This window comes from Eupeodes corollae, chromosome 2, assembly GCF_945859685.1.
Source record: "Eupeodes corollae chromosome 2, idEupCoro1.1, whole genome shotgun sequence".
Classification (NCBI taxonomy): domain Eukaryota; kingdom Metazoa; phylum Arthropoda; class Insecta; order Diptera; family Syrphidae; genus Eupeodes; species Eupeodes corollae.
The window spans coordinates 141,526,017-141,551,193 of NC_079148.1; the positions used below are offsets into that span (position 1 = coordinate 141,526,017).

General features: G+C 32.8%; 1 protein-coding gene across 2 annotated transcripts in view; it reads right to left on the minus strand.

Annotated features, from left to right (window-relative positions):
* Window positions 1-6,393: 6,393 nt before the first annotated feature.
* LOC129944615 (CCN family member 4) overlaps window positions 6,394-25,177 on the minus strand; it is a 178,409-nt gene continuing 159,625 nt past the window's right edge. For both annotated transcript variants that reach the window (XM_056054162.1, XM_056054161.1), the window contains exon 9: window positions 6,394-10,503. In XM_056054162.1, the coding sequence (XP_055910137.1) occupies window positions 10,408-10,503 (96 nt within the window). In that variant the 3' untranslated portion in view covers window positions 6,394-10,407. The remainder of the gene's footprint in view (window positions 10,504-25,177) is intronic.

The window sequence follows — 25,177 nt, forward strand, 5'->3', positions numbered from 1 at the left end:
TAAACTTTGTTACTAAAAGTACTACTTTTAACTGAGGCCTGGACCAAGAACAGAATATGAATCGGGAATTCAGCCTTCTCCAAAAACGCAGCACAAATTCATCAACTTTTGACCAACTGAAGATCCAGGGGGTGGGGGCCATATGAGATATAAGTAAAGATTTCATCTTAAGAATGATTAGTAAATTATTGACATTCACCAAAAAGTGGTTTGACGTCAAAAGTAACTAACATTTTTGTTTTCACTCAATTTAGAATTTGAAAAAAAAAACTTTAGTAATGCTTTAAATTATTTTCATGAAAATTGTTTCTTAGAAAAAGAGCAAATATTCAGGTTCTTAAGAAGAAACCTAGAATAAAAGATCATCAATTTTATATTAAGTTGCCTTTAAATTCCTTAAACTAGACTTCAATTTTATTATTAAATTTTTTTGACACACATAAATAGTGAACATTAACGTGATTTTTACTTGCGACATATTTTTTTCTTTATATTAAGCGCACACTCAAAGAGATAACTACCCTTATTATGTAGACACAGTGTGAGCACTAGGAAAGGGAGAGAGGGGTTGTAAGTATGTGTCGGTACAAATTGGTTTTGAATTCCTGAATATTGCAATAGCTGGGAAAGACAGAGTGTGGCAATGCATTCCACATTCACATAGTACGGCTAAAGAACGAATCTCTGTACTTGACAGTACTACCGAAGTTGGGCTCGAGGGTATACTGATGAGCATTCCTAGAAGCGCGAGTATTACGGTTGAACTGTTTAAAGAAAGGAATGCAGCTGGCTATTTCTCTAGAGCATAAACCATTAAAATAACGGTAAAACAGGGTGAGACAAGTAACATTTCGACGATGTTCAAGTGACGTACATGATCTTATGATGGTAATATCACCAATCAATCTAAATGCTCTACGTTCAATACTATCCAATAGGCTTAAGTAAGTTGCGGGAGCAACAGCCCAGATATGGGAGTTATACTCAAGCTTTGGACGTATATAAGTCTTGTCAATAACAGCCAGATCAGAGAGGGAGAAAAACTTCTTGCATCGCCTTAGAAAACCTAAACATCTTGCGGCATTTTTGGCGACATCGCGTATGTGATCGTTCCACAAAAGGTGGTTGGTGATACATAAACCGAGAATACCGAGATGTTCAGTTTCCTCGATGCAAGTGCCATTTATGTATAATGGCAGGGGGGGGGATAATTCGCTTTAACGATACAAGACAGCATTGCGTTTTCGAAGCATTAAATTCCACGCTGTTGCTTATTCCCCATTGCACCATGCTATTTAGGTCGGAATTTAATGAGCTTATTATACTTTGTCATTGCAATTCCACATCCGAAGAAGAGGGGTGTGAATCTGAAAACGAATATGAAAATCTAAGAGTACTATCGTCAGCGAAACAATGTATTGGATTAGAAGTTGCAGACAACAGATCATTAATAAAAATGAGAAAGAGTGTTGGAGATAAAACAGAGCCATGGGGCACACCAGCATTTATTTTGTGGTTTTCAGACTTGAATCCATCCAATACCACTTGTATTGAACGATTCGAAAGGTAATTACTAATCCAATGAAGGAGGGATTCATAAAAACCGAAAGTACGCATTTTCGATAAAAGAGCCTGATGCCAAACCCTATCAAATGCTTTTGAAATATCAAGTGCAATAATCTTACTTTCTCCAAAACGATGTAAAGATCTGTTCCACTGTTCGGTGAGATGAACCATGAGATCACCAGTGGACCTATTGCTACGAAAGCCGTATTTTCGGTCATTAAGAAGCTTTCGATCTTCAAGATATTTCTTGAGCTGATAATTAATCAGCGTTTCCATGACCTTGGAAAGGAGGGACTTAAGTGCAATCGGTCGGTAATTAGAGTGTGAGGAAGATTCGACTTTCTTGGGAATAGGGTGGACAAATGCAGTTTTCCATCCGCTCGGAACGAGACCTGAGGAGTAGGATAGATGAAAAAGCTTACGCAGTGGTTTTGCCAGCGTTGAAGAGCACCTCTTCAGAACAATAGCGGGGATACCATCCGGACCAGCAGATTTATGTATGTTAAGATCTTTTAGGACTCTCACTTCAATACGAGTGCGAAAAAAGATTTGCCCCATAGAATCATTAATTCGCTCAAGTACAAGCGGAGTCATAACACCCACTGGCAGCATTGAATTGGCGGCAAACTGCTACAGAGCTAACAAATGGAGTATCATTCACAACATGCGTAGGAATCGAGGAAGAGGAAGAATTCCTTATATTTTTTACAAATGACCAAAAATTTGTACTGCCCTTGGGGCATTGCAGTATTTTTTGCCGTAATTTTTGGGCATGTACGAATTTGGTCCGTCGAATATGGGCGTTGCAGGCCTTCCTGACTTGCTTAAACTTATTCCGGTTTTCCTCAGGTGGACATATAGGAACTATATGGTTTGTTTTGCATTTGTAAACAATTTCGAACTAGAGCTTTTAATCAAATATTACATTACGACAGTAAAGAAGTCGAAAAAAAGGGTACACCGATTCCGTTCGTCTGTCTCTCTTTCCTTGCTCCTACAGTCCAAACAATTGTGCTGTTTAAAATAAGGTTTTCAGCCGATTAGCGTAAGGCGTTTTTTTTTATTTTATTAATACGAAAAATAACATATAAATTTTTTTGGTAAAACATGTGATTTTCTAAAACATTCTCTAAATTTTGTGTTATTAATTTGGTTTCATTCTATAAGAAAAACATATTTTGGTATCACTCCAGAAGGTTACCCCTCAAAAATCTTTATTTTGTTTTTAAATTTTCCCAAGAACGAATGGACTGATTTCAATAATCATCACATTCTGTGCAGGGCCTTTTTGATGATCAAATTGATGATGATTTTTTATGATCAAAAACGTACTTTTTTATTTTAAGAAAAATAATAATTTTGTTTGACGAAATTTAAATGTAAAAGGTACATGTATAAGCTCTTTATTTAGTGCTTACGAAATATTTATAAGACAAAATTTGAAATTTAAATTGATTGTCGAAAAAAAAAATTAGTTAATCTAAATTTTTTGAAAAATAAAATAGCATTTAAATTTTTGAGAAAAACTTATTTTGCAGGTACATTTTAAATCTTAAATTACATATAGGAAATATTTTTAAACAGACTTTTTGGAAGAAATTAGCAAGTTCTAGCAACCCAGTGAAAAGAGATTCTGAGACGTGTAATTTGTGAGTGTCACACATACGTTTCTTGTTTACCTTAATTTATTTGTTTACCTTAATTTGTTTTAATTTTTAGAGAAATTATGTATGTAGGTACTCATTATTTACATTAATTCAAGAACCAAAAATTTTTCTCTCTAAAATGTTTAAGTTTTGTTCAGTCCTTTATGGCTAAATCACAAACAAGCTTCGGCTTCGTCTGCGTTACGGTGGGCTTGCTTCGAGGTTGCTTTGAATGACATTTCTTTTATTTCATCCCTCCAAAGAGCAAATATTTTATTTGTTGACATTTTTTTACAGCTGTTGAGCTGTCAGACAAAGCAAATGTTCAGATAATTGAACTAGAGCTTGGAGTCACATTACGTTACATTACGCTCTTTTCCTTACAATTGTCAAACGAAACGTGAGGTCGAAGCTCCATTGTGATAGCATGCATTGAATTCCTATGGCTGAACTCGTAAACGTCAGGCGAAGCCGAAGCTGAAGCGTGTTTGTGTTTCAGCCATTAAGATCAAAATACGAGTAAGCAGCCTGATAGCGATAGTAATAATAGACTCCCGAAAATAGAGTTCGAAAAACTTCGTCAAGAAATATCGGCATTTCTTCATATCAGATATTCTCTCACTTTCTGGATTTTTGAATTTTCAGCGTTCTTAGCATAAATAGAAATGGATAAAAGAGACGTATATTTTATTTTTTGAAAAAAGCTACGTTTCAAAATAATTTCTTACATTTCTGAGTGAAATGCAGCAAAAAAACCTAAACTATTGTGTTTTAGCTCTTAAATATGGCATATTTAGAAAACTTTTGGATTCTGGGTATGCATTCATGTGTAGGGAGTCATTCACATTAAATAGTTAGACCATACTTTGCTGGATAACAGTGTTCTAAAATAATTTAATACCTAAAGTTATTTTAGCTAATTAGCAATTAAAATGTGTAAAGGTTAGGTTAATATACTCGTACACATTATGTTATTTAAATTTTGTTAGCCTCCTTTACAAAACATTAAAGAATGTTTTTAAGCGAAGAGTGAAAACTCATCTAAGTGTGTGACGCCCCTCGTGATAAAAATACTGGATCCACCCTTGCTGAGTACAAGTTGCAAAAAAAAGAAAAAAAAAACAGCGAAATCAAATTAATGTATTAATAGTTTATCTTTTGAACTTTACATCAAAGTAAAAACATTTTATATTACTTAAGAGACAATTGGATACTATGCATATTATTGAATTAGAAGGACAACGTTTGAGAAATACTCGTAGTGTATACAATAAAAAACTCGTAGTTTAAATATGAAGAATAAAGGGTGTCCTACAAGAGAAGTTAAAACATTTAGAATCACCATGAAAAAGTAGTTTAAGGATAGATTATGTTTAGAAGATATTAAGTCCCTAGACTTTCAGCAAAATCTCCATCTATTAATTCTGCAATGATAATATAAAATCGTCTTCATATTGAAGGACCAATTAAAGACTAATTAAAGATTTAAAGAAAAATCAAGAAATTTTGTACCAATATGTACTGTACAAGAATTTGATTGCTTAATTGCTTATTGAAGTATAAAAGCCTTAATACCTAAGTTTCTATGCAAAATACGGTGTATCGTCGTAAGTGGAATGCCTAGTTCTAAAGTTCGACGAAAAATTCACAAACCTATGTATATGTTTTTAGGCAACACTTCAATCTACCTTCAGCAGTAATATTCTTAGTTCTTTTGAACGGTGCACACTGATTTGATTCTTCATGTTACTAGCTTGTCCCAATTTCACTATTTCCGGCCGAGAAAGTATTTCACATAAACGATACAAAAGTACCGAATTGAAAAATTTTCAACATTTCAGTGATGATTTTTAATCAAATTTAATTTTTTGGTTAAGAGTGTATCATTTCATTTTTAAGTTTTAACTTGTCCAGTGTCAAAATATGAGAGCTTCAAAAGTGACAGCTGTCCAAATAGCGGGCTATTCCAAACAAAACCTCTTCCTGAAAAGCCATTCATATCAATACTTACTCTTTGGAACATAAATCCTTTAATTTTCCAAAAAAAAAAACGCCAAAAGAAATAAAACAAATGTATAAATTCCGTGCTAAAATGTTTTCCCATATTATTTTCAATTTAAAATTTTTATTTTGTTTTTTTAAATTACATACGAAATGTTAATTGTTGTTTTCTTTTTTTTATTATACAATCTTACTTATATACTTTACTACAATAATTTTATTTTATGCATTTTTTTTAATATATCTTACATTAAAAACCCTTTCATAAAATTTAATTTAGTTTCATTTTTTTTTTAATCTTTTTCCACTTACAATTGAATACCATTTTGAAATTTTATGTATAATAACTATTTAAATCACGTTCTTTTTTGTTTTCTATTTTATATATGCAATAAAATTCACATTAAGAAGTTTTTTTTATTTTGTTTTGTGTTTATTATTTTTGGTTTTAAATCTTGAATTTTTGTTTTATACATTTTATTAAGTTGTTTGTTTAAGTTTTGAAAAAGGGAAAATAATTTGATTCAGGAGCAGAGGTTTGGTAGAAATAGAATAATTCAATTATTAGAAAGGAAAATAAATTTTGGAATCTCTTATTGGTAGATACAATATACATATAAGCTCTCACAATTGAAACTTCAAGTTGCTCTCAAAAAGTTGTACCTATTTTCTTTATCTTCTTACAATTCACACCGACTGCGTAGCTTTGGTGTATTTTTTGAGATTTCATATTTTCAAAAACTACCTTAAAGCAGTTCAGATTTCGGTAAATCTATATCTATCTACTTTAAACTCTCCCAAAAACGTTTTTTTCTCCCATAAAAAGTAACCAAATAAATTAATATGAATTCATTTTTTGTTTTGTGTTTGTATATTGTAAATTTTAAGGATTAAATTTAATTTAGATCTTTACACGCTTTTTTTCTGGTTTGGATTCAACAATTTACATTCAATTTGTGATTTTATTTTGTATTATTTATTGTTTTTTTTTTTTAAGTTTAATTTATCGGAATAATATTGTGGTAGCTTAAACATCTAATTATTTTTTTTGTTAATTTTCTGTTGAAATTTATCCGTTTAATTTTATATAATTACATCTATTTATGTCCTTTTGTTTTTGTTTTTGTTTTAATTTTTATTTTTGTGTTGTCCTTTCAAATAAAATTTGATATGGATATCCTGTTTTGTATTTTTGAAACAATAATTTGTGTTTTTGTGATGTGTATTCAATTTTTGTTTTTTTTTTTTCACTGTCAGATATGTTTTTGTTGTGCCCTTCAATTTAAAAAACAAAGGTGATATTATACAAGGCGAGTCCTTGATGGGGAGTTCCTCATTTCTACAGATATGCGATTTTTTTTCTTAGTTTGTATATATTTTTGTATTTATTTGTGAAAGCGAATTTTCATTGCGTGTGCGGATAATGAAGCATCGAGTAAGAAAAAAAAACAAATAATTAACTCCCAGGAATTCAATCTGAACTTTTTTTTATAACCCATCAACCCTTCCCTTATTTTTGTTTTTGTTGTGTTCGACTACATTGTTAATATAAATAAATACATATAGAAGATGGAATGAATGAATTCTTCAACAACAAAAACAGAAAAAAAAGAAGAAAAAAAAAACAATTCTGTGAACACTCGAAAATGGCCGTTTTTGTCCTTCATTAACGTCAAACATTCAAATAAGCTCATCCGCCCTTTTGGTACAGCCACAAAAGGGACCTTTTCCTATCTCAAATACAGTACATAAATATGTATATATGAGTGTATACATGTTAATTAGACTGATTCAAAAAAAAAATTAAACTAAACTAAATTTCACCTTTTTAGATTGATATTTAGAAGTCGCTTATAGCGTTTCTCTGTTGGCTTTTGTTCTTCGTTTTCTAACTGAAAAACCTGTTGAATTTATGACATTAATCTTAAAAAAAGGCCTTAACATACTTTTTTTATTAGGGTACCTAAATTTACAATCATTTTTTTTATCAAAAAGCAGTTCTTACATTGAAATGATTGGCAGAATACACTAAATATAAGGTTACCAATTTCACTGGTTTAAAATTTTATCACTTTTTTAATTTTCTTGCTTCGACAAGCCATGAATCTGATTTTGAAACGAGTTTGCTTATTAAAAAATATTTTAAGACCTTCTTTATAGACCACATAAATTTCCTTAAGAAAAAGTTAGATTGGTGGTTCATATAAAGAGTGTTTTTTGGAAGTGTGTTTTTTGAATCTGGCAATACTTTTTTGTGACAGCATCTATAGAGAAGAGCTTTACAAAACAATGTCAAGTTTTGGCATCTTAGCCTCCCTGCCAAACTTATCCGTTTGTGCAGAATAACGATGGAGCTTGAACGCTGCTCTATCAATGTCGGAAAAAGATCTCACCGATGCATTTGATGTCAAATAAGGTTTTAGACAAGGCGAAGAATTCTTAGGGGACTTCAACATACTTTTGGAAAGAATTGCGCAAAACTCAATCGTCAAAACTAGAGGTAAAATCTTTCAAAGGTCCTTCAAACTAATGGACATCAACAACAGCATTGCGTTCTCGAAGCATCAAACTCCACACGATGTTTTGTTCCCTATGTACAATGCTGTGTAGGTCGGAATTTAATGAGCTAATCATTTGCAATCAGTTGCAATTCCACATCCGAAGAGGAGGGCTGTGAGTCTGGCCATCTGGGCCAGCGAATTCATGAATGTTGAGATCTTTAAGAACTCTCGCCACAGTTCAGATTGGTCCCATAGAATCATTTACGCGTTCAAGAACTAGGTGAGCCATGACACTATCTGGTAAGGTGGAATTTTCGGCGAACTGCCTTGCAAATAAGATGACTTTATCAATAGATCTAACTAAAGGAGTGTCATTGACAACAATCGTAGGAACCGAGTAAGAGGAAGAATTCCTCTTGTTTTTTACGAATGACCAAAAATTCTTACTGCCTCTAGGATATTGCAATACTTTTCGCCGTAGTTTTTGGTTTATACAGCGTTGCATGCTTTCTTAAACCTTTTCCGGTTTTCCTAATTTTGGTAACCGTAATACACCGTAAGCTCACCTTTTTCTCCTTGATAACCTCTTTGCAGCTTGAATCGAACCAGCATTTAACCTTGGGTTTAATACTTTTAACCCTATTCGAATTAAAGGTTTCCATTCCCAGATGAATCATACTAGAAATCATATCTGTACTGGAGTCTACGCCGGCGGCCGGCGCCGCTACCGAGGAAGCGTAGCGACCAGTTTAAGATTCTGACGTTTGGTTTCCCATTTCACAACTTTATTCTGCACAACATTTGAAAATATGGCAAATTGATTAACAAAATAATACCTAAATGCATCAATTTAATCAATTTATTGAAGTCACATTTTGGTGAGAGTATTATTTTGGGTCTTCGTGGACCTGTGGCGCGGCGTGGCTTTCAATATTGTAGGGATATAAGAAATCCCTTGTCTATGAAGTTAAGCTCAATACGGTTGACGCCTTGGAAAAATATATTTTAAGCGTTATTGCTAACATTTGCGAGCATTGACAAATCCTCCAAGAATAATTCTTGTAAAAAACTATTTTCTCAAATTACGCAGTCAAATTCTTTACAAACACTATATGTCCCTTTCATTCCTCAATTTACTCCAATACAGGATTAATTGAGAGAGAGGTGAGGTGTAAGTCACCAGGCCTTGGTATTTATTGACATATTTATTGATGTATGGCTCCAAATGCTGGAAAAAGTGGTCTAATATTGGACCTCAAGTCAGCCACCACACCCACTTGATCGAAGTCATTTTTAAAATATGGCAATACTTTACTCTTCTAACGAAGCTAATATCGTGACCATAACAATGAATTATATGGGTCTTGAAAATAACATGTCTAAGAAAACACCCGATTATGACGTTTGGTATTGTGCTAGAATCTTCTTTGAAATAGTTTAACACATTTCTTAAAAGGTTCAAAAATTATGTAAAGCGTTTTCATTACGAGTTGAAGATTTTTATTTTACGAACTTTTCGTTGAGTCAATTAAAATTTAACTGACTCAATGAAATCGCCGTTGATGAAAAGAGTTTCATACTTTTACAAAAGAAATTTTGTTGAGTTATTTCAAAGGACCTTTTCGAAGAGTGATATCCATCTAAAAAGCTGAATTTGGACAGGAGTAGTAATTTACAAAGTTCTTACCTAAAAAGCAAATTTTTTTGAATCAGTCTAATGTACATTTGTATTATTCTTATATATGTATGTAAATACTCTTGTTCTACTTACATCCATAATAAACTATAAAGAGTGTAAAAGGAGATTGTGTATAACTGTGAAATGAAAACATAAAACACACATCGAAATGGTCAATAATGACCACTAACACCCTGACCGCATAACCATTGCTGCCACTGTTGTTGGTCTGTTGCCGCATCACTATACTCAATCCACTTCCACTTCCTCTTCCAGTTTCAGTTCCGGTTCAAGTTTCTGTTGTTTGGATATGGGTGATGATATCGTGGGGGGAATGGGGGATGATGGAGCCCTTCGGAAAGAATAGTATAGATATGCGTTTTGGGAGGAGGCCGGTTCTATTCGGTTCGGTTGGAGTTGGAGGAGTTTGTTGGATGTTTGCCAGGCTATGAGTAGTATGGGGAGGTTTAATTCTCATTTTGTGATGATCCTTAACCGAAATATCCTGGTTTCACTTTTATATGCATATACACGGATATATGTTTATGTACTAGTTTTGTGTTATTCCATTGTTTTGTATCTGAGTATCTTTTATGTCTATCTAGATACAAGTATATACGATTTTTGTCATCATCACTCTGTATCTATGTATATTTCGACTGATGTGTTGTTTTGTTGTTGAAAATGGTTAAATGGTTGAATGGTATAGTCCCATGCGCTCAAAGCCACAACTATATATGGGATGTTATGTAGCCATCCATGGTCCTGGATTCTGGTACTAATGGCCTGCTGCTTTTATACTCTTGTATAGCTTTAGAGTCCTCTTCTCTCCACCATATAACTCGCTTGAACTCCTTCTCATCTCATCATCATCCTCATTTTCATCGTATTCGGTCTTCGGTCGTTCGTCGTCTCTTTTCTAAATGTCGATAGGGCGTTTTTTGGGGGCATCATAATGTAAATTGGAACCTTGAATATGTTCGGCCCTCTATACCCTATGACGACTATTGTGATGCTATGTTCGGGTATGGACCCTTCGACGATTTGTGGTCGAATCGTGGTGTGAATGGCTTGTTGTGCGATTATTATTGCTTTGGTTGCAGTATTCCGCCTGAAAATATAAATATTTTATATATATGCAGATAGAGGAAAAAAAAAAGGATACAATTGAAGGAAAATAATCGATATACCTAAAATATATATAGTTAACAAAACCCATATAACCCTCTCCTCCCCAACACTGAAACTGTTTTGCATAAAGTGAAAATAGGTAATATTTGTATATGTTCATATTCTATATTGATAAAAAAAATAACTGATAAATATTTATGAGAAATTATAATTTTAGAATGTAAGGAAAATGTTTTTGTTTTTTGTTTATATTAAAAATCATATTTTGCTTGTTTGGAAAATTTTATGTTTTAGTAGTTTTTGTTTAAAATACACACAACGTAAATTTTCTAATAGGTTTTGTTTAAGACAAACTCAAAATTATATGTTTTTATAATCGAACACTTTCTAAGAGGGTTTTTCTATAAAGACTTCGTAACTTTGACAGTTGATATAGCGGTCATATTATTAAAAGTCCATCTGTTAAATTGGCTGTCATTTATTAAATATATTTTTCAAATTATGCATTCAGCAAATGCTTTTTCAATACATAAATTAGCTCAGTAACTGATCTACCAAAGATTGTGAGGTGAAGAAGCTCAAAAATTTACACGAACATCCTAGGCAGACAATTTTAAGATTATAAGTTGGAAAAGGGTTGGTTACGTCCAAAATTCAACTGACCCGAAAGCTGAAGGTAACTGACGAAACACAACGCCTGGAGTATTAGGAACAGTAGAAAACTGGCCTTAATTTTCATTGTCTAAATACTATTAATATTTTTTATTTCAAACAAACAATTTTTCGGGGACAAAAATGAATGTTTTTTTTCAAAACTCCCTTAAATTAATTCTTATTGGTCTCTTTTTGAATACTTAAAATTAAAAAAATTGTAATTTATAAAAGAATTCTTCTATAAAGTTGTTAAGTTTTAAGCGCCTATGTTCAATGTGAACTACGCCTTAACAAGTTTTTTTTGACATTTCTTAGTTTCAGACTAACTCAATTTGAATTTTGCAAAGATACACAATCGAGAAATGCGTTAAAGTTATCCAGGCTTATTATGAAAATAGACGTTCAAATCAAAATGCATATCGCAAAAACTTCAGCAAACCGGGTCTCTAGGAGATGTGAAATTACCAGTGTATACTCGCACACAAAATATTAATGCTTTTCGTGATAGTGAGGCTGAAGAGCCGTCCACGTCAATTCGACTCGTCATCGTGCCAAACAATTGCATTTCTCACGCTCGTTGTTGATGAACATTATGCATAAAGACTTGCATTAACACGTCAATTTCAATTGATTCAAGAACTAAAGACTTATGACAATTTCAAGTGTCCTCAATAGTCAATGGAGTGACTGTTTAGTGCGATTATTTCAAAAATGTGGCAGTTCAGGCAGTTACTGTTAATGGTGTTCGCTATCGTGGCATGATAATGGTCTGGAACACGAATTGTAAGATATGGATGTGGACTTAACTTGACGGTTGAAACAATGCGACAAATGCAATGGCCGTCTTATGTCACCTGGTGGCGATGTCTATTGGCTGTTAAAATCATAAGATTTGGCACCGTTAAACTTCTTTCTTTGGGGTTATGTTTTATAATTAACAAGCACTCAAGGGGTTATTGGTACCCTTTATATGTTTATATCTAAATACAGTGCGAGCGTTAGGAAAATAAGGAAGGATTTAAAAGGAGATACCGGTGCACATTGGTCTTAAACTTCGAAACATCAAAATGGGAGGGAAAAACAGAGTGGGCCAAATCATTCCACATTATCTATGTGCGATTTAAGAAATAATCTCTATACTTGACAGAACTCCCGAAATTGAGCTTAAGGGTAAATTGATATTTAAAAAAAAAGGTGTTCGCCTTGGTGTAAGCCAGCAACAATTTAAAATCTAATTGAGATTTATACGGCGCGGCGTAGAACCTCAATTATGCCTTACCGTCATCAAAAATTTCGACCATCGGATGGAGATGTTCCTTTGAGGTCGCAGCAGCCAATCAGCCGATATTTTGTTCATATATAATTGAACCATACCAATATTATCATAATAAATAGAAATGACAATAATTTCCAAAATAATTTGTGTTTTATTCAAAATCAACAAAGGTCCTTAAAATGTAAGAAGCCTCAAATTTTTCTCACGAAATCTGATATCAAAAAAAAAACTGGTGGTAGTTATACTTTCTCCGACACTTATTGATTACATAATTTATTTTGGCCTGAAGAACTTTTCAACTCAATTTTCTTGAAAAAAATCTATTAAAACTTTTATTATGTTAAAGAAATTATAGGGATGGAATCATTAAAAATTGTTTTCCTTATGGATTATTCTTCGAAGAAGTTTAGGAATGCCGAAATGAGGATTTTGAACTTTACTGTAGTTTATAAGAAAATTTTTTCTTACTTTTAAAATATTTCCTATTCTCAAATTATAAATTGTTTTAGTGATAAGGATGCCTAATTTTTTAAAGATTTAATTGTTGGTAAAAAAATCAAAGACTAATTTTGGCTTTCAATGACAATTGAATTGATAATTAAAAAAGCCAAAAAGAAGTCACAAAAGAATTTACAGATTATTATCGTTTATTTCTAGCCGAACACCTTTTTCCGTCTTCTTTTAGTGAATTAAATGGCAATGATATACTTTTCAAACGAATACAAAATTTTGGTGAAATATATCTCACACAACCTTTGTTTTATTTAAATTTAACTATTTGAATTGCTTAATGAAAGACCCTATATAAATAGCTTGATTTTAAAATTAAAATATCTCTCAAAAATCGTCTTTCAAAAGCGAGGACAACTTGAATTATACTCAAATTGATATGATACCCTATTTCACCCTATTAAAAGTAGGATTTAAATATACACTGAGTTATAAAAAAAGTGACACAGTCATACTTTATGATGTGTGTTTGTTATTTTGATAATTTTTTTGCAGAGATATTTGGTGCTTCAAAGCCTTCGATATCGTCACCTAAAGGCGGTTTTAGTGTTTCACTGACTTAAATCAGTGAGAAGGTCCACTGTTAATGCTTAAACTGTGGGGTGACGTTTAATAGAGAGTTATCTGGTCGTATACACGGACACACGATACAACACGAGCGAATGGAATTTTCTCACCTCCACCAAGATTGAACCAAGGCCGATTAGGCTAAAGCTCCTTTCACTGATAAGTCCTGGTTTTGTCTACGCTCACTAGATGGACGTAAAAGAGTGTGGAGAATATCAGGTGGGGCATACAATTCGACAACAGTTGCCCAGCGGGAACATTTTTGAGGAGGTTACGTCATGGTGTGGGCAGACATTTGCATATAATAATTGAGCTGTGCATAGTGAAATGATCGGTGAACTCCAATTATTACATGCACAACATTTTAGACAATTTTCACCATTTATTGGTGAAAATACCTTGATGATGCAAGGCAATGCGAGACCTCACGTTGCCATTTGCATTACGGACTACTTGGAAGAAATGGAAATCCATGTGATGACTTGATCCCGGACGTGAATCCAATCGACCATATTTGGGATCTGCTGAAAAAATGATAAGGCCCTGCTCTTCCAAGACATAAAAGGGGCTAAGATCTGTTCAGATTTGGGAGTGGGATAATTTGGACGACGAGATCGTAGGAATCCTTATTCAAGATATGCCGAGGCGAATTAAAACTTTGATAGATGTTTAGGGGAGGCTATATCCACTACTCAATGATCAAAAACTCATTTATTGTATGTTTTATTTAAAAAATCTTGCAATTTGTTTATTTTGTACATTTAATTATAATATTAAATGTATACACAATACTGAATTTAAAAAAAGTTTTTTTTAGATACTTTTCTTGTAAATGACCATAAATCTCCTTGAGTGCCCTCAAACCCTACGGTAGTTGTATCACAAACACATCAATGGTTAATGAATGCAAAAAGGACAATGCAACATAACTCATAACAAGAACACCCAAAAGCTTCAGTTTAATAGAAGTCCATAAACCCTAACAATTTATCTCCACTTTTGCTGATAAAATACAAACTAATAAATCATTATTTTTCGCAGCTTGAGCTCAGTGGTATTTCATTTCTATCAGTATTTTTTAATTATAATTAAGGAACAAAGGTAGCGAAGTGTACGAACACCTGCAGAAAGACTAACCTCCTCGCAACAAAATGTTCCAAAAATATACAACTCATTAATTCCCATTCATCATCATATACGTAGAAATTCACTTCTATATTAAAAATTTCTCCTCAAATCCAGGAACACGCTATCAAAGTCAAGCTGCAAGAATAAACCATTTCCAGTTTTAAAACACTGCGTTCATTTAGACCGAGCTCCGCTGTTTCTTCCTAAAATATCCTTTCTATATAGAATGACCGCAAAATTACTTGTAAATGATACTACGAGAACATTCTGGCAAAACGAGAGGGAAGGATGGAAGTGCAACAGCGAAAATATTAAATTATTCATATTTAACTCGAGCGTTCCTCCCGCATTTAAGTTTGCTGCCCCACTGCGAGTCCTTAGGAAGGACTCCGCATGGGAAAAATATCCAAGTACTACTGCAATACTGCATTAACTGGAGTGCACTCAGGATAATTTCTAAGCGCTATCGCAGGAGAGAGGTGAAAATGTGGCTATGGAAACCTCATCACCATCTCCATTCCCAACGTCGTCGTCCGGTCCTTCGTCGTTGTTGGAGTCGTCGTAGATTGTTTTTGCCATCATAACCAGAGCAGCAATGGATTCGGATAGTTTCACATTAATTCCTCATAATGCAGCTGCAACTGAAACAAATATCTGGTGTAATGATATAGCAAAAAGCATCAGCAAACGCTATACGAGGAGTGGTCTTTTAATGATTCCCATAATAGCAATGAGCTGAGCAGTCCCTATATACATATAGGTAGGTCCTTATAGGTTGAGCTCAGCTTCTGACAGTGCCAGAGATATATTTTATATACCAGTACAGTACAGTTAGAATAAGTAAGAACAATCCGGATGCAACACAATAATATCTATAATAGAAGTGGACATCATGAGATGCGGGGCGACAAGCATCCAACAGCCAACAGAAAGTTATAATCAATTTTCCAGGATCTGCAACATTGTCAGGAAGAGTTCTATGGTACAAAGTTGGAGTGACAGCTATGATTTCAGATATTGTTGTGTACTTTGGTGGCTATAAAATGGTTTGGTCGATCGTCGGTCGGTGGTGGTGTGACAAGCTTTATGACATCAGCAAGACAGAAACCTGGAGTTTGTTATATCAATTTTAAATCATTTCAACATGGCAAACCGATTTATTGTTTTTGATATTAAAATAGATTGTTATAAAGGGTGTTTCGCAATATACTCAAATCTTAGATTTTCCACCATTTTTGTTTGCAAAGTGATAGAACTCTAACAAAATCTATTTGACAGCTGTCAACACAAGAGAACAACGTTTGTTTGAATAATCAAAACAAATTTGGCAGCCACAGTTCAAGAATTAAGAAGATACTTAGACTATTAAAACACTAAACTGTCAAGTGTCAAATTCTTGTGTTAAGAGTTGACAACCAATTAGATACTACACAAATCGAGTTGAGTCTTGCGTTAATTTTGAGACACCTTTTAAATAGTGGGAAGATAAATTAAAGGTACATCTTTGGTGAGAGAAAGAAAATATTTCTATCGGTCTTGAAATACTCTAATAGCTAGATACATACTCATAATAGAAAAGCAATGGAGAATGTAATTTGAATTTCAAATTATAAAGTTGGGTTTTTGGATGACAATAGAGATAAATATCCTCTTGGGATGGAATGTCAGTATTAAAATATATTTATATATATCTTCAAATATTATTCGGTTAATAAAATCAAGAATTGGATGTATTTGAGTATATATAATGTTTGTATTGCTTCTTGTTATGTAAAGATGCAGTTTTGTTCGTTGACAGGTCACTTGATTGAATAAAGGAAAAGTTCAAGAAACGTGGAATAGATAAATCACTTTAAGGAAACATGTTATCTTAAGGGAAAGACGATATGAAATTGTCAGGTTTGGTTGAGTTTTAATTTTTTTTAGATAAATATAATAACAAGAAGAGCAGATTCTATGAGCTATGATATACTTTGATAGGGAATCAACTTTTTGTTTAAACTAAAACTAATGTTATTCAAAAATTGAACTGTTAACAGGCTTAAAATTCAAAATGTTTGAAATAAAAATAAGAAAAATCAAATTTGAGCTCTTAAATTTCAATACCAAACTATTCTATTTTATTTTAAACTTATAGCATTTTTTTTCTAGATTATATTTGATTGTATTCTAAATCGTTTGACATATTTTTTAATATTCTTCTTGGTAGAATTTATCCACAAAAACAGAATGCTGCTGGAATTTTGTTGGAAATGTCCTAAATATTTCAGCCCTTTGTAATATTATTAAGATCTCGGCATTTTAACATTTGTCATATTATTTCATAAAACTCTGATCAAAACGGTAGAATGGTCCTTTCAACCAATTGTTTTATATAATCCTTACTTTTTTTGCTTAAATGTCGGAAAAGATAGAGCATACAAGAATGAGTTTGTAAATTTGTAAAATATCAGCTATCCCAAAACTGTTCGAAAACTTGATTTATAAGAAACTTAAACTTTTAATAAAATAAGTGATCTCTAGAATGCAACATGGTTTTGTAAGTGGTAGATCAACCAACACAAATTTTATAATTTTTTCTAATTTTGTGCTTACGACAATGGAGAAAGGTTTTCAGTTCGATGTGATCTATACTGATTTTGCCAAAGCATTCGATAGAGTTGATCATCATATCATGCTTCGAAAGCTTCAGGGGCGTGGTTTTCACTTTAATCTATTGAAATGTTTTGAGTCATGTCCGAGTGATCGAACCCAATTCGTTCGTATTAGCAATAGGATTTGCATCTGGTATTCCCCAACGAAGTCATCTGGGTCCTTTGTTTTTTCTTCTACTAGTCATTGATATTCAAGATTGTCCAGTTCATTCACAATGTCTTATGTTTGATGACGATTTGAATATGTACTGCATCGTAAAAAATTTATCAGTTTGTTTAAACTTGCAAACAGACTAATTTTTTTTGTATCTATGTTATGTATGTTATGAATATTCTTTAGAAAATACGGCTCTTGATAAAATTCAAGAAAAGAAGGATCTAGGTGCAATATTTGACACAAAGTTTAATTTTAATAGTCACATAGACTATCTAGTAGCCAAATCAAGTTCTTTGTTAGGATTTATTAGAAGAAATTCAAAGGAATTTAAGGATCCCTTCACTCTTAAGAGCCTGTATTTCTCATACGTCAGGTCTATTTTGGAATATGGTTGTATAGTATGAAATCTTTTTAATTCCATTCACTCAAATAGACTACAAACAATTCACAAACGCTTTTCTAGATATGTACATACATATTTTATCTATTACTTTGGAATATTCCTCGACCTTCTTATGATGCCCCATATTTGCTTTCTGGACTACAAAGTCTTAAAATTTGACGAAAATATTTTGATGCAATGTTTATTAGAGACTTAATAAATTCTAAAATTGATTTTCCCTTTTTGCTAAGTAAAATTTGTTTTAATTGTCATGGGTATACTTTAAGAGTGTTCGATACCTTCCGTATTCCTTAACACAGAATAAATTATGGCTTACATGAGCCAATTTCCCGTTGTTTAAGACAGGCAAATTCAGTGTGCAAAAATGAAAATGTAGATTTTTTAAAATTAGAGACATTTAATGTTTTTTTGAGGTATGGAGTTTACTAATTTGTATTGTTATAATTTATTATTATTAAATATAATTTTGTAATAATTAAACTATAAGAACTGTTTACTCTACTTAATAAAATATATGTAAACAAGTTAGGCCACATTAAATTTATTAATTATTAACGAGATATTAGCAGACCAACGTAAATATTACGAACAAAAATTATCAAAGTTTACGTGTATTTTAAATGGGAAATTTTAAATTAAAATTTCAAAAAATATTTGCTAAAATTTCAGGGAATTATTTCGCTGACAATTCCAACAAAATTTCAGCGTGGATCGTTAAAAAAGCACATTAATTGAAAGGCTACCATAAACCAAGCTCATATTGAAGGTATAATGAACTTTTATTTTGCATAACAGTCTCTTCAATATCAAAAACAATTCCACTAACCTCAACTAATCAATGTTATTATTAAAAATTCTTAAATATTTTGTTTTTATTAAATTTCTTATTTTAAAACTTGGAAGCCAACTCTGAACTCAAAATTTTTTAAAAGATGTTGGTTCCAAAATAAGCAATAAAATCTGCTCACATACTTCAAAAATTTCATACAAATTGTTTAATAATTCGATATGTTTCTTTTTCAATTTATTTATTTTGAAAATAAAAATCAAATTCAAATAATCCTCAAAAATAAGGTTTGAAGTTGAACATTATTTTTTACAGGGTGGGTGTGGTTACTTCCTTATTTTAAAAAATCATAACACAAAAAGTATTGGCAATATTGATTATAGAAGTACATTAAAAGTTTTATTTTATTTCGTTTTAAAAACGGCATCTCGAAGGTGGCCACCGTTCTCATCAATGCACTGACATAGTCGATAGTCGGAATTTGAAATTGTTTTCCACTTTTTATATGTCCGCGATAGCAGCCCGAATATTATTTTTAAGATGACGAAGAGTCTTTGGATGATCAGTGTACATGTACATATACCAACAATTTAAGGTAGCCCCACAGGAAAAAATTACATGGGGCTAAATCTGGCGATCGTGCTGGCCATGAAAGATCGCCTCTAAAGGGAGATGAGCCGTTCGGGAAAGTGTTCACCGAAAATATTCATTGACCTTCTTGCCGTGTGAGCTGTGGCGCCCCCTTCTTCACTTCCTTTGCATACATTTCTTCAAGTTTGGGCCACAATAATCCACAATCATGCTGACATAAGGTTCAGAATTGACCGTAACTGCTCTTTCGTTCTCGTCAAAACCCAAGGGCCAATAAAGCCGATTATGGATATTGCAAACCAAACAGTCACACGTTCTGTATGCAGAGGCTGCTTATGAAGTTCTCTCGGGTAGTAGGGCACCATTATCGCATGTTTTATTTGTTCAAACATCCTAAAATATGGAAATGTGCCCCGTCACTTAAGAAAACAAAGGGCATCCTGAGGCAGATTTTCGAGAAAGGCTTCACATGCAATTATTCGCGCAACATAATCGCGTGGATTTAGTAGTTGCACCACTGCTAATTTGTATGTGTGAGATAATTATTAAGTTCCTCATGAAGCAGCTGAATGGTTGTATGCAGATGCCTAGGGGATTTTAAAATCGACCTTACCCTTTCGGTGTTTTCTTGCCTCCTGACTGTTCGTGAAGGCCCATTATGTTTCTTTTGCACACCAATGGTATCTCTAAACGTGTGGACCCACAACCACATCCATTTCCGATCGGGAACTCGACCGGCAGGTGCGATATTGAAATGGTTTCTGAGACCACGCTGAATTGCGATGATCGAACGGTAGTAGAGAACACAGCACTTTGAGCGACTTGACTATGTTAGGTAATAACAACACAAGACAATAATAACAAAGAAAGAATAACAGACAGAAAGAACACATGACAACAGCACGCGGTAGGTTTCGAGACGGTCTTCATCAGTTTAAAGCTTTCATTTTAATCTCAGTGGTGAATTAGAGTCCAAACAAATATTAGATAACCCCTTAAATTTTTATGAGAAAGGTCACTTTGAGACCTATTAAACTAGAATTAGGAGGTAATTTCATGACGGAATTGATCTAAAAACTTGATGAATTTTCAGTGATTTCTTTATCAGAATTCTAAGATTAAAGTTTTTTTTTTTTTGAAGACTAGATTTGATTTCGGGATTTGGGAAATGCAAAATACCAATATCAGGAAATTATTTCTGTGGCGCTAGGTAAAAAGAACTTAAGTCAAAAAATGGCTGTTTAGGTCTTTGATTAAGTGTTACGGCCTTTTTTCTTTTCTCGTTCAATAATAAAAAACGTACATAGGACTAGAACAACTGCTATATATTGAATTAAATTATTCTTTCGACAATAAATTCGACAAATTTATATTTATTTTAATATAAACTTCTTAATTACAATAAGTCTGTGTGTCCAATTTTCAAACATCAAAGATCTTATTTGATAATATTTATTTAGATAATATGTACTTCAAAAAGCTGACATTAACTGAACAAAAAAACAAAGAGCTCTATTGTAATTATTTATTGAATTTCGGTTTAAGGCCCTAGTTGATTGCTTAGTAATTTTTTAAAAATATCAAACATCATTTTTCAATTCTAGGAGTTTTAGGTGTCATTTGAATGGAACTATGTTCTAACGTTTTTTTTTGTTGTTGCCATTTTTGTAGCACCCCAAAGATAGTTCTTACTCGAAATTCTGACATTTTACGATCAAAGTGAATAATATTTTTGTTTCCGTTGGAGCGCTTGTTTTAAATATGGAATCAATATTCTCACTTTCTTCCGAAATAAAAGTTGTGTGTTTCATGCTCTATTGAATCTCTTTAGAATATTCTTTTTTGATAAAAGTACACATGTACACATATTCTTGTTGCATTGAACATCGTTACTTGACTAAAGATCAAAAGAAATTGTATGTGATTTCATTGTGTGCACTTTTTTTAAAAACTCAAACAATCCATTCAAGTATTAAAGTCCTGTAATCTCTTAAACAGCATATGATAGAAATGATGATGAAATGAAAGAAACAATTTTATTAAAAGTTTAATGGGTTTAAACTTTATGAAACTGTCGGCGTCATTTGATGTAATGCAGCTTCTATTTATGATTTTTTGTTATATTTTATTATAGCGCATTAACTGTATTTGTCATCAGAAATTTAAATATTAACGTCTAAACTGGAATGAATCTAAAAATCAGGTCTTTGAAAAGAATAAACACATTTCTAAACGGAGTTTTAATATCCTAGACTCCCTAATTTGAGTGTCTAATAAGTCAAAGTTCTTTCTCAAACTGAGATCTTAATCAGAGTTCTAACGAAGAAATGAGTTAGAGCTCAATCGAGTTCTAAATTATCAATAAAATGAGTTTTATAGACAAAACCTTTGTAAAGAAATTAGCCGTTAATGTTTCATTAGAAAATGTATTGTAATTATTTTTAAACGAAGAAGTCTTTGATCATATAAAAAAACTAATATATTTTGTTTTAAATTGTTTAGAGCTTATATAGGGTGTCCCAAAATTAACGCAAGACTTAAATTTGCCGATATTTGTGCAGTGAAGTGTTGGCAACCCTGAAAAAAAAGCAATTTGACAGCTTACAGTATAGGGTTATTAAAAATGGAGCGTTACACGATAGAACAACGTGTCTTCATTATTAAAGAATATTTCAAAAATAGTGAAAGCTTGGCGGCTGCAGTTCGAAAATTGCATACAAAATATGGTCGGAATAGTGTTTTAACTTCGTCAACTTTGAAAAGATTAATTGAAAAATTCATGGAGACTGGATCCGTTGGAGACGCCAAACACACTGGTCGTCCAAAAACAAGCCGTTCAAATGTGAATGTCGAAGCAGTGCGTGAGAGTGTTGCTGACAATCCAGGAACCTCAATTCAACGTCGTGGACAAGAATTGCAAATTTCAAGAACATCTTTACATAATTCAATTAACACAACAATTGAAGCCTAATGACCATCTACAGAGAAGAGAGTTCGTTGAATGGATTATTGAACATCAACAAATGGACCCTGCTTTTTCGAGCAAAATCATCCTAAGCGATGAAGCGCATTTTCATCTTGATGGCTTTGTCAATCGCCAAAATTGCCGCATTTGGGGTTCGGAGAACCCACATGTGAATGTTGAAAAACATGCTGGAGGCATAATTGGGCCATATTTTTTTGAAAATGATGCTGGTCAAGCAGTGACTGTTACTGGTGCTCGATATCGCGACATGATTACACAGTTCTTTCTGCCAAAATTGGATGATATTGATGTGTCCAATATGTGGTTTCAACAAGACGGTGCCACATGTCATACAGCCCGTGAGACATTTCCAGGTCGTGTACTCTCTCGTTTCGGTGTTAAAAATTGGCCTCCTAGATCGTGTGATTTAACACCATTAGACTTCTTTTTATGGGGTTATTTGAAATCACAAGTCTATGTCAACAAGCCCACAACCACCCGTGCATTAAAGGAGGAGATTCAACGCTGCATCAACGAAATTCAGCCACATTTATGCAGAATGGTCATGGAAAATTTCAACAAAAGAGTGCGCATGTGCATGCAAAGCCGTGGAGGCCATTTGTCCGATGTGTTATTCCATACATAACTCTATCCTATGTACTTTACGAGTCAATAAAAATATAACTATCAAAAGACTAAAAACGGCGTTTTCTATTTAATTCAAATCTTGCGTTAATTTTGGGACACCCTTTATTTGTTCATCGAACTCTTTATCTGTGCTAAATGTCACCATTTTATTAGAACTATAAGTGTTCTTGTATTCAATATCGAATTCATAAAAATGGGTGAATGGCCTTTTGAAAATACATAATCTCAGATTCTTTATTTCCGTCTTTGCATAAACATCAACCACTTCCACTATTCCAAATTACATATGTTATTCTGTTATAATCAAAATTCATATAAACTAAAACTATACAAAATGCATGACATGTAGGCAGATACCACGCCCTCTTAGTATAAAAATTCATATTTTATCTGTTTATCTTTGTATACGCCTCGACTCTTTCCATTCTCTTGAATGTCATGGTTCTACAATTCTAAAAAGAATTTTGTTTAAAACTGTCCAATATTTGTCCCATTTAATTTTATAAACTGAATTTAATTTTTTTTATATATTGAACACTTTCTACTGATTCATTTTTGTTGTATATCATTTAATCAATAGAAATTTGACCTTTAGTTCCTGAGACAATCCCGAAGAATCAAACGAAAGAACGTCTGGGCTTTATTTATTGTATAGCTCTACTATAAGATTATCTAATTTATTTTTACTTATATCTATACTACGACCCATCGGCCATTAATTTGTTTAATTTTGAACTCTCTCTAAGAGTGTGTATGGTTCACAAAAAGGAAAATTAAATTTTCAAAACCAAATTTCATAATGGTTTTTTAACTTGTTAACTAATTTGTTTGTTTGTTATTTTAATTTCAAATCTTGAACTGTTTTTGAAGTTGTTTGCAATGTTTAAAATATATTTCTTACTTGCTCATACCCAAGAAAACTTCCTGTTAAAATAAAACCTTAAGTTTACAAAACTCTTAATTAAACTATTTTCCATTCATGATTAACCAAATTACCCTCAAAAACCTTGTATTTTCCAATACATGTATATTATGAAGCTATTATAGAAATTCCTTCTAAACATCTCAGCTGTCAAAATTCTCATCACATCAATTCAAGACTTAATTGCTTCAAATCTCGATTGTATTCTCATTTGCACTACAACACCAAAAATACAAATAGAATCTAAAATTGGATCTCATTTACCAATATCCCATCAGCAACAACATCATCATCGTCCTCATCATCGCAACCAGCATCCACATCAGAATCAAAATCAAAATCAGCATCCTTATTCTATTAACCTTCAACTTTATATCCAAAACAGAATAATTGAGGATTCGACTTCTAAATTCTTCTAAATTCAACATCGAACAAAATTAAATTTTCCGCCAAATTAAAATAAGCTTAATAGCTTTGTGCGCGAAGAACGAATAACGAAGATTATTTCTCTATGTATTGATCCTTTTATATATTTACAAAAAGCAATGCTAAATTCTATTCGTTCATTTGAAATTCTACATTCAGAAGGTATAAGGAAAATCCCACAGAAAGAAGAAAAACTAAAAAAAACTTCATTTCAATAATTGGAAATCAGGAAAATTGAACCACATAGAAGGTTCATGATGATGATTTTGTTCCAAACAAACAGCACACAATTTGGCTGAAACAAGGATCATGAATACGAGACTCTAAAAGGACGACCAAGAAATGCATATAGCACAAAGAATATGACTATAAGAGAACTATTAGGGTAGGGTATATGCTTGCAACGTCGTCGTCGTCGTAGTCCTAGTCTTCGTAGTCATCATCAACGTTGGCGTGGTTAATCTCAGAATGCACCCAGGAAAACAATGATTGCGCGTCTAATGACTTTTAAATTGATATTTGCTATCGTTTTACAGTCAACGCCCTTAAATTGCAACCTTCTTCTGTCCCTCTGTTTGTTTGTACATCTACGTTCTACAATCTAACTTCTACCGCAACAAAATCATCATTTGGATGCATCACAACCAGATGCGTTGCAATTCGAAACAAAAGCAAAAGCAAACTAATGCCTCGAAGGACGAAAAGCAAGCATCAGAAGCTTATACTTGCTTACAAAGGCGATGTGAAAACTCGCGAATAATTATGCACTCCTATACAATCGATTTATAGCGCAGGGGGTTGGCGGAACGACACGTTTGCAGTAGCAAAACAAATTGAATGATTTTGCAGAAGTGCATCAGGAATCTGGGAAAAACTATTATTTCACCCAGATGCTGACTCGGTGGTTAAAACACAGAATCATTACTTGGAAAATAAACGAAGAACCTAAAAAGGAACCATTGGGAA